This window comes from Pleurodeles waltl, chromosome 6 (assembly GCF_031143425.1).
Source record: "Pleurodeles waltl isolate 20211129_DDA chromosome 6, aPleWal1.hap1.20221129, whole genome shotgun sequence".
Lineage (NCBI taxonomy): Eukaryota > Metazoa > Chordata > Amphibia > Caudata > Salamandridae > Pleurodeles > Pleurodeles waltl.
This window is the reverse complement of record NC_090445.1, coordinates 1,675,058,672-1,675,069,389: the sequence shown is the minus strand read 5'-3', so window position 1 is coordinate 1,675,069,389 and position 10,718 is coordinate 1,675,058,672. Positions and strand designations below refer to the sequence as shown.

Sequence of the window (10,718 nt, the reverse complement as noted above, 5' to 3'; positions counted from 1 at the left end):
TGATTTACTAAAATATAACTTATCTAAAAGTATAACATACTCAAAGATACTTCAATGCAATTATTATTTTTACCTTTTTGATGCATTATGAAGGTGTAGTGCATACATTTCAATTTTGTTTAGACTCCAGAATTTTAATAACATTTACATTTCACTTACAACATTACTAAAATGTAAAATACAAACTGTAGAGAGTAATAGCATATTTTGTTTACACTGATACTTGTAAAATCAAAAATGGTTTAACATTGCCCATAGTAATATATATGTATATATCTATACATCACAGGTATACCTTCAAAGAGAGAACACAAAACTGAGCAACAGACCACTCCAGATATTCCCTCAGACATGAAGAACGCCATTGATTTACCATCCACACCAAGTGAACCTGTCCCATCCAGATGCTCATTTTGCCACTGGATTCAAGCTAGCCTGGCTGATGAGGGGTGATACCCCCAAACCGGTCCCAGTATACTTTTTCTGGTCCAGGGAGGACATAGCCTGGCAGTTCAAGCTGGACTGTTCCAAAGGGAGCAGGGTCAAGACTGATTTGCATATGCCTGGGTCCAAACTGGGGTAGTGTGGTGGGCAAAGAAACGATGGATTAAACCCAGATCTCTGTGACTGGGGGTGAATGTTTGCGTTGTACAGCATTCTGTCCATCATCTGTTCTTTTTGCTTTCATGCAGATGCAAAGCAGTAGTTTCTCCCTTACCAGATTTCCGTTATATTACTAGGAAGCCTACCACAGCTAGGGACACACCACAACCAGTGTTGAGGGGCCTATAGATGCACCAGAGGCTCATGCACTGTTGACATAGTGCTTCCAGGACAAGGACTGCAAGGCTTCTTATACCTGATGACGTTGGCTTAACATCAATGTTCTTTGTTCAGCACCTGCAAAATAAAAACATTAAAGCTGTGAATAGACAGTTAATAGCCATGAATCATAATATGGCATCCTATCCGTCTTTAGGTTTATGGGTCGCTTCTGTGGTTTATTACAATACATGTTAGAAGGGCAGGAAAAGTTAAGATAGACTGATCCATACGTTATAAATTTGACAGAGTAGAGAGGCTGTAAGTAGTTTTTCAGTCATGCAGCAAGACCATTTTATTGTGAGGTGCAGACATCAACATATGTCTTGGTTAGATTCTTTTGGCAGGCCAGTGAACAACCTGGCACATGCAACCAACATATTATCACACCACACTGTAAATATACAGCTGTAGATGCCTGCTCTAGAAGGGATATGGCACATAGGCTAGTTCAAGAAACAAGTGCCCTAGAAAGCATACAAACCAGCAACATTTTCAAAAATGGTGATATAAATATAGGGTAAAGTTAAGAGGCTTCAAGCCTTAGTAGCCTTTCACTGACAAATGCAATACATGTTTGGCACACACACAGAAATACATCAGGGACTGATGTCTTACCACTGAAAAAGTACGTGCCGGTAAAACCAGAAGAAAGCATTAATACAGTGTTTTGTTATTACCACTGTTTTTCTTTTGTTTGTTTAATATAATATTGAAAACAAATGTGTTCTACTTTGGTAAATGTTTTAGTTCTTGCTGTGCAAATAGCACAAAATATTTACATTGTTCACAGACCTGAGTAAAACTTAATTTACAATGGTATAACAGCATTGTGGTCTTGAATTTGATTTGCAAAGTTTGTTTTATGCTTATTTTAAAAGTAATGTGTTGTTATTTCTTCACAACATACTCTAATTTTACCAGCATGAGAGGCCTCTAGGTGTAGTTATGGAATTGTATTATCACCCACAGGACCTCAAGCCAAATCATTTTCAACATTGGGGAAAACCCCCCTTGTGACATTGTTATGCAACATGGCACATCACTGTTACTTCACAGCAGGTATCTGGCTTCTCCTGGAGAGATCCCCAACTTTTATGAAGATACCTGACTCTTCAGTAAGAAATTGAAAGTGTCTGCTCTATTAGTGAATGTGAGCTCTGTTATATATGTGCTCACTACTGGTGTTTTATGTTATATGCTTGCTTTATAATATGGGTTCATTATCCATGGATGTAAAGCATAAGCACTGTCAATAACAAAGAAAAAATACTTTAGAATAAACAAGTTTTTATAAGCTATAGATGTGATTGCACAGTATTTAACACACTTACCAAGCAAATAACCATCTTCGCAGTCACCTCTAGAAACATGATTACAAATCCCATTGTGGCAGAATATGTAAGAGTCAAGTGCTTCATGGAAAGCGAACGACAAGGTCAGTATAGCACAAGAGACATCACACACAATCTGGATATTAAGGGAGTGGCTATTTTAGCGATTACAAAATAAAACCTCATAAAAACTAATTTGCCATTGGTGGGCATATTCCACTATGAGTTCCATCAACACAACATATAACAAGGGAGAATTGTGCAATACGACAAGAAAAAGGCTAGCCTGTGGTAATTCCTGTTGAGAAACAAGAAAAGCATAAACTCATTCATTTTTAACAACATAACAATAAAAAAGAATGGCAAAACACAATAAGGCTCTTTGTGACACTTCCTTTTTTGGAGCTATTTATATATGTTGTATCTAATTAGTAGCTGATTCTAGCTGGTATTAAATTGCATATGCAAAAAGCCAATTGTGCGACTAGTCACAATTCGTGAATCCTTCATACATAAAAATACTAAATTGCTAATAGGAAATCTTTAGTAGTGATTCAGTCTTCGGAGTCACAAAGATTGTTATTTCAACTTAGGTGCATCGCAAAAAATACCAACTATAAGGGCTTTCTTCCATGTAAAAATAGTCATTTTACCAGATGTTATCCAGTGTGTGACTGGTTACCGATTCACTAAACGTTTGTATACCTGGCCTGAGATTTGGTCATTATCAAAAGCACATGATACGCTAGGTGCTCTTTTCTTCATTAAACATTATTTCTCAAACCCCACTAAAGACATTGGCCACGTTTATTGCTTGATGTTCGCAAGAACCAAAGAAACATGCTCAGCGGCTTACTGCCAGCCCATTCCTGAAGCCTTTAATTTACCATTGACTTTTACTTATTAAGCCATATGGAATTTTTCTCCATAGCTCATTGAAAATCTGCATTTCCTAAGAAAGCAATGTAATTTTGCAGGATAGAACATCATTCCTGTGAAATTCATATTTCATCCAATGAAATCCAATTTCTTCAGCCTCAGTCTGATTTCGTCCCCTTTAGCGAATGTGTCGCTTAGGACTACAATATTTTTAGACAATGAAAACCCCAAACTATTCTGGTAACCTATTCCAATACAATTTATTTAATCAGACAGACAGTCAAAATATAGTATTTAGGTTATAAAATGCTAAAAAAATCACTTGACATCCTCACAGTACAGCAGTTTTTATATACAGAATTATATAGGTGGCTAACGGTAAATAACAGGGTTGTTATTCACAGAGGCATTCTGAGTGGCATCAGATAGACAATTAGAGCAATACTGAAAGAGGTACAGAGAACCTTAAATATCTCGAATAAAACAAATACACTTCCCAAGTGTGGTCTAATCTTAGGAGCTCCCAGCTGCTATGACACCACAACTGAAAAGTGGACAATTCATCATCAATAGTTTGAAAAAGGGAAGTCTAAAGTTACAACAACCCAGTGGGATCAGTAATGGTTTTAAATACTTGTTCCTATGGGGTTCATAAAATGTGTAAAAACGTAATCAAAGGAACACATGATTAATAAAAGATTCCATTGAAGTGTCAGATAATGCACATTTTCTCTGCAACTCTGGCCTTGGGAAAATATATCATTTCTGAAACTAAACCCAGCCTGAAGCATACATCTGTTCCCTAAAGGGTTGTAAACCCAAACTAGATGCTGTTCCAACCTCACATATCTTAATAAGTGCATTTTCTTTGAGACTTGCAATGCTCATGACCACACCCTTGATAGCTATAGTCTAGAATATTGAGTAGGGAATGTTGAGATATATAATTTCACAGGGAAAATATTAAGAACAAAAATTTTAAGTATTGATTTATAATCCTTAACTCCACATCTATGTACCTCAAAGATAGAAACACGAGGAGTTACATATATTAAACCTATACTCAGCTACATACTCTTACCTTTCAATATATTTGCCCTCAATATTCTGGAACCTTGACATTCCCTACTTCACATTATGTGCAGATAAATTAATTTCCCAACACAATGGGTGACAGATTACATCACAAAAATTTTAAATGATTTTACAGATGATTACATATTATATTACTCTTAACAATATGAAGGAACCAAATATGAGTGTAGTGTTAATTATTGATTTGAGTATGTATTAATATTTACTTATGTTGTGCTTTTATGCTGTTGAATATTTGTATAAATATTGTGACTTCATAAACATTGCTTTGGCGTGTAAATTATGGTTTGCATGGGTGTTGTGTGAGTTATGGATTGCAGTGCGGATCATAACTTGCTAACTTATTTTTTGTTTTTGTTTTAATTGTAACCATAATTGTACTTTACTGTCGTTTTTAAATGGATTTTGTGAGGTTTTAAGGTTTTTTTAAACATATGTTAAAGTTTTATAACCAGAGCTAACCAATGCACAACTTTAATCTATGTTTTTCAGTGAATTTATTGGATTATTTGATCCTTTACTGCAACCACCTTCTATGTATGTATATTTCACTGCATATATTATGAGCAGTAAAATAAACATACATAGAAATTGCTCCATGCTGCACATTGGTAAACACCATACGTATATTATGTGCATGGTGTTTACCAATGTGCAGCAAGGATTGGAAGAAGGGCCTGACACTCAGCTATGCCCTGAACCCAACCCACCGCAGTCAACTCCTGCTGCATAGGGCCTTATGCTGGGTACAGCAGTGACTGGATACAGCACCTGGCTTTAGACAAGGTCCTCGCCCGAATCCTCTGTGAGTAACCAACCCCTTCTGCACATGGCCTTAGACCATGTTTGATCCTGTCTGCATGCCTGATGGCATGCCCAATCTCCAATGTGCACAGCAGAAGGCTGGGTGTAGCGTGGGTTTCCAGCAGGGTCTGGCCTTTAACCAGGCACTGTGCACAATGTGCCACAGGCAGCCAACCCTCACTGCACACAGTCAAAGGTTGTGTGCGCAAAACATTAGCAAAAGTGCCTGACCTTTGGTTAGGGCCTTCCCCAACTCTCCAAGGGCAGCCAATGCCTGTTGTGCATTGCCTTCGGGTTGGCCAAATGACCTGGCCTGTGGCCTGGGCCTATATTTTCCTTAGTACATCTTTCAAAGGTTCAAAATTCTGTACCATTATTGAGTATACTTCAAAGTCATCAGGCTCATCATCAGGTCGTGAACCCATGTAGAATGCCCAGTAGGACCCAGTACCACCTTTGTGGGGGACTATGATCTCTGGGACTAGGTTCACTGACCTCTGGGTTGTGCTGGTGACTGCAAACACAGTCACAAATGGTCCACAAATTCTGCAAGAAGAAGTGGGCCAGAAAATCAGGGAATGTCCCCCCTGCTCTTTTATGGCTCCTTCAAAATGTTTTCGGGACAGATCAACCAAGTCTGTGTGTCATGCAATCGAACACACAACATTTTTTTCATGTTGCTAGCAGCCAAACAAGGAGCATCAGGTCCACGGACCCACCTTTGGATCCACAGACCTAAAATGGACATTTCAATATGTCATGTTGCTGAGTTTTTTTGTTTTTACCCATGATGCTAAAATGATTACGAACAAAATCATGATTTTCAACAAGAAACAAATTATCTTATTCCTAAGTCATTCACATTCCTTGAAAATTCAGAATTGATTGGCAGCAATCACGATTTTGGAAAACACAATTCTATTCTGCCACTATATACAAAAGTGTTAACTTTTTCAGTCCCACCTATACTTTAAAAAAAAATGCTATTTATCTAAAAAACGACTCCATTAATGTATGTGTGTTAGTATGTATGTATGTGTGCGTGTCTGTATGTATGTATGCATGTATATGGCATTCCAATAGTGCAAACGTAGCTAAAAGACAGCTGAGCACTGTACATGGTCAAAGACTACCATAATGTCAGTGAATGAAAGGGGAAGCAGGAGGGTTGTGGACAGTTAATGCTTTGAGATGTAGTGTTCTTTAAGGGGATGAATCTTCAACCATTTCTTAAATTAGATGACTGTAAATAGATTTATACCAAACTGCAAAAATAAGCTTCCTAACTGAAGTTCTACAATCCTAACAGGCTTGCTGTAAATCCTTTGAGCATTTTTGCTATGACAGTGAGCAAAATTTGTTGTGGGAGTTAAATTGAGAAAACACATCTGTTTTTTTACACACCGCCTACCTTTTTTTCCTCCCTGGACAGAACTTTAGCATTCTGGACTTAGGTGTATATGCAAAGCAAGTGCAAAACTTGGTAAACATCTATGCATATGCATGTAGAACAAAGTTCTAGGCAATTCAAAAATGCATTTCCAATTAAAAGTGTGGCTGAACCAAAGGTAAACATTGACAACTGCCACTGGGTAATATATAACAAGTTATGCTCTGGAGATCTGCTTATATGCTTTTTACAGAAAAATAGTATCTAGAACTAATACACAGGGGCTAAGTCCATGCCCTTAGATAAAAACCATACGCATTATGCTATTGGCTGATTTAATTTTCTTTTCAACATATCTGAAAGTGAAATCTATCAGGGTGCAAGAGGTGATTTCTAGGTGAGTGTTAAATTTGTATAGCTTAATTTCGCATACTTATGCAACTTTCTGGAAAATTAATTGGAATTAATTCTCAAAATTATGCTGATTGCTCTGTGCAAATTAAGGGCCTCATTTACTAAAAAGTGCTGCAGCGCTGCGCAAAATTTGTCAGCACTGTGCTGCATCACTTCAGAAACGCAGGGATGTGCCATATTTAAGACAATATGACGCACCCCTGTATTTTCCCTAGCACTGGTGCTAAATTTGCCTGCCTAGCACCAACACAGGCACCCTTGTAAGGGTGCGTGCACTGCAGGGAATGTTTGTTTATGTGTAGGAAGGTATCCTTTTATGCACATAAACAATCAGTGATGGCAATTCTTTAGTTCTATGTGTGCTGCACAATGCAGCACACATAGGAGTAGCAAATAGTCATTATTTAATGATTATTTATGTGAAGGAAAGGACACCTTCCTGCACTTAAACAAGTATTTCTCCTTGTTGCACCATGCTAATGCTACCTCTGGGGTGGCATTAGTTTTTTGGCGCTCCCTCAAGTTTACTAATCCTCGTAAATCTGGGGAGCATCAAAACGTTGCAGGATAACGCACACTGCAGCATGCATTGCATGCCCCTGTCACACAAAGTGATCCGTGTACAGGACCTGTATTTACTGAGCAGCGATAAGTCACAAAAAGTGGTTTAACACCACTTTGTAAATATGGTGCAGGGCATTGCGCCACTGGAACATCGGTAAAAGCGACAGTCCAGTGGTGCCCCGCCCTTGTAAATAAGGGTTTAAATTTAGCCAGCACTAGTGATTTCTCATTTTAGTTATGCTGAGGTGTGGTATCAATATGAATAGTAATAAATTGTTGAACATATCTTTATTAATAGACTTGTTTTAAATCTATCCAGTAATGCCTACAGCACTTCATCAGAGATCTGTGGCCATATTTGATTTTATTCATCTGTTCATTTATTTGCCACGGAGCCATACACCAAAATCCCTAGTTTTCTGACATCCTTAACTTACACACTATTATGGCCCTCATTATAACATTGGCGGTAAAACCCGCCTACCACCGCAGTGACGGTCGCCAAAAGACATCGCTGTGGCTACCATCCGTCTGCCATATTATGACCTCAGCTGGATTTCCACCTCAAGAAGGGAGTAATTCCACTAACAGCAGCGCCACGCCAGTAGACCACCACCAGCCGTATTATGACAAATAATACAGCCTGGCGGTGTTCTGCTGGTGAGCACTGCTGGTGGTAGAAGCGCCCGTCCTGTCTCCTGCCGGAAGACCCCCTGGATCCAGGTAAGTCGGGTCTCCGACATGGGGTGGGGGGTGTTTTGTGTATGTGTGTGTGGGAAGGTGTGTTCATGTATGTGTGAGTGTGTGTGTGAATGCGGGAGTGTGTTTAGTGTTGATTGCATGCGTGAATTTATGGAAGTGTCAGTGCGTTATGAATGGAAGTGTGAGTGCGTGTATGTATGGAAATCGGAATGCATGTCTGCGTGTATGTTTTGAAGTGTGTGCGGATGTGAGTGTGAATGGATGAATGCATGCGTGTATGTATGTGTGAATGAGTGTGTGTGTGTGTGTGAATGAGTGTGTGTCTGTGTATGTGAATGGGGGCTTGGATGTAGGGGGGTGTTTAGAGAGGTGGGGGGTGGCGGTCTCCTATCAGTGACAGGGAAAGAATTCCCTGTCACTGATAGGGCCTACCGCCATGGTTTTCATGGCGGTAGGCAGGGTCGTAATCCCGCCAGCAGCACAATGGCGGCCGCTGGGATGGGGATGGTTATCTCCAGCTTGGCGGCTGCTACTGCCATGGCGGTCGGAGTGGTACAAGCCAACCTGCCAATGTCATAATGTGGTGGTAAGTACCGCCAGCCTGTTGGTGGTACTACCGCCACATTAACGCCGACCGCCGGGGTCATAATGAGCCCCTATGTTTTGAATAAAAAAGCTTAATTAATCAGATATTTAAACACACCTTTTAACAAATTCGGGAATCTATTTACAAAGAAGCAATGGCGATATGCTGTCCCATTTGTTTATCCAGACTACCCATATTGTCCAGCAACAACCATTTAATATAATTTCTCACCCCTCTCTGCGCTGTTTAGGCAGCCTAGCGCTAATGCAGGCTCCCTTGCACCATGGTGCAAGGGTGCCTGAATTGCATGAAGGATTGTTTTGTGCAGGAAAAGTCACCTTCCTGCACAGAAACAATCCATGGAGGCTTTTTCCTCTTTCATTGTGTGCTGCACAATGCAGCACACACAGAAAAAGGCAAAAATAAAGAGAAGTAAGAATATTTGTTCTCGTTATGCCTCCCCTGGGGAGGTGGAAGATTTTGACACATTCCAGATATACAAGATGCGTATTATCAGCATAGGAGACAATGGGCAATCTGAATTAATTGACAATTAAGGCAGTGGTCTAACTTAGATATTAGAAAGTGTAGGGCTGAGTGTGGAGCCCTGTGGGGCCCGACACTTCAGAGGGACAGTCTCAGGGTCAAGAGTCGTTTTTTTTTAGCAGAGGCTTGAGGCTTAATGACAGCATGTTTCCATTCCCATGGAACTATGCCTGTGGAGATCAAGGTGTTCAGTCATTTCCTGATTATAGGTAAGATTTCTTGGCTCCCTTGTGAGAGAATGTGAGGAGGGGCAGGATCCAGTAGAGAACCAGATTTCAATTTCCCCCAAAAATGGGAGTGCTTCCTCCTTGATAAGGAGAAAGTTCTGCATACACTCTACCCCTTGTCTGCAGAACTCCCTCCCTGAGGAAGCTGGGTTGTGGACGTTATGCTTTGCTGTGTAGTGTTCTTCAAAGAGGTGAGTCTTCAACTCTTTCCTACATGGGAGCAGTGTTGGGGCAGGTCTGTATTTCCGGAACCCAGAAATCTCCATCTCTGAGTACTGCTCTTACTTTCGGAGTCAGTGGAAAACCGCTCCACACCTTCCAATCTTCTCTGTATCCTCTCAAGCTGACCATCCCCTCCCCGCCCCTTTTCTTTCGAGTTGGGTGATGTTGCATGAAGTTTCTCAACGGCAGCCACTGTCTCCGATAGGGAAAGGCACTTCACTGGTCACCTTCACTTTCACATGGGACTTCTGGGCCGCCTTGAGGACCAGACCGAGCATTTAGGAAGAAAATAAATGATTTCACCTTTTTCTTTTGGCCTCAATAGGAAGCTTGGAGGAACAAAAATACCTTCGGCAACATGCAAATCAGGGCGTCTGGTAGGGTTTGGTCCATTGTATGAAAAATAATCCAACTGGGGCCCAGAGGAGGTGTCAATAAAACATCTCTCTCCAGTCCCAAGCGACACCATATTGGATTCAGCAAGGGCACCGGGGGTCCTAGATTTTGAAGTCTCTCTTAAGGTGCACTAAACAGGTTGAGGACTGTCTCCCCCTCCAAATAATCCTTTAAATGACCCCACAACTCGAGTATAAACGGCTTGTGATCCCTCAAATGCCAGAACTCCCACTAGAACCATGAGAAATGGAGACACTTCCACAGCTGGGATAGCTCCGCCCCCTTTCCTTACTTTCCAGACACGATGTGCTTAAGAATTAGCGTGATAAACACAACTAAAGTACGCCAGTCTCCACATGGGAGGCATGTAGCACATCCTCAAAGGGAAACTGCAGGTGTGGAGGTGAGCAGGGTTGCAGGGCTTGCTATTGGCACCCTGATGGTCTGAATGCGCATCCTACATGGTCAACATAGGCAAATGAATAAGAGGTGCGCTCGTCAGTCCATCAAATGAGAATATCTAGTGTGTTTTTTCAGAATGACAGAAGCTTGCAAATTGTAAATGTTCCTCATTAAGTTTTATTAGGTGTGAATTTTCCTTATCCTATTATTCATAATGGATACCCAGAAAACGTGGGTGGACATTATTATGCCGCGGTCTATTAGTCCTGCCCTACTTTTGTCCCAGATTCCTTCTGCACAGGTGAGAGATGGAATAATATTTTACTAACAAGACT

At 40.5% G+C, this 10,718-nt stretch overlaps 1 protein-coding gene across 1 annotated transcript in view; it reads right to left on the bottom strand.

Annotated features, from left to right (window-relative positions):
- Positions 1-765: 765 nt before the first annotated feature.
- LOC138301329 (carboxyl-terminal PDZ ligand of neuronal nitric oxide synthase protein-like) overlaps positions 766-10,718 on the bottom strand; it is a 465,684-nt gene continuing 455,731 nt past the window's right edge. Inside the window, exon 11 of the mRNA XM_069241686.1 lies at positions 766-900. Within this exon, the coding sequence (XP_069097787.1) occupies positions 894-900 (7 nt within the window). The 3' untranslated portion in view covers positions 766-893. The remainder of the gene's footprint in view (positions 901-10,718) is intronic.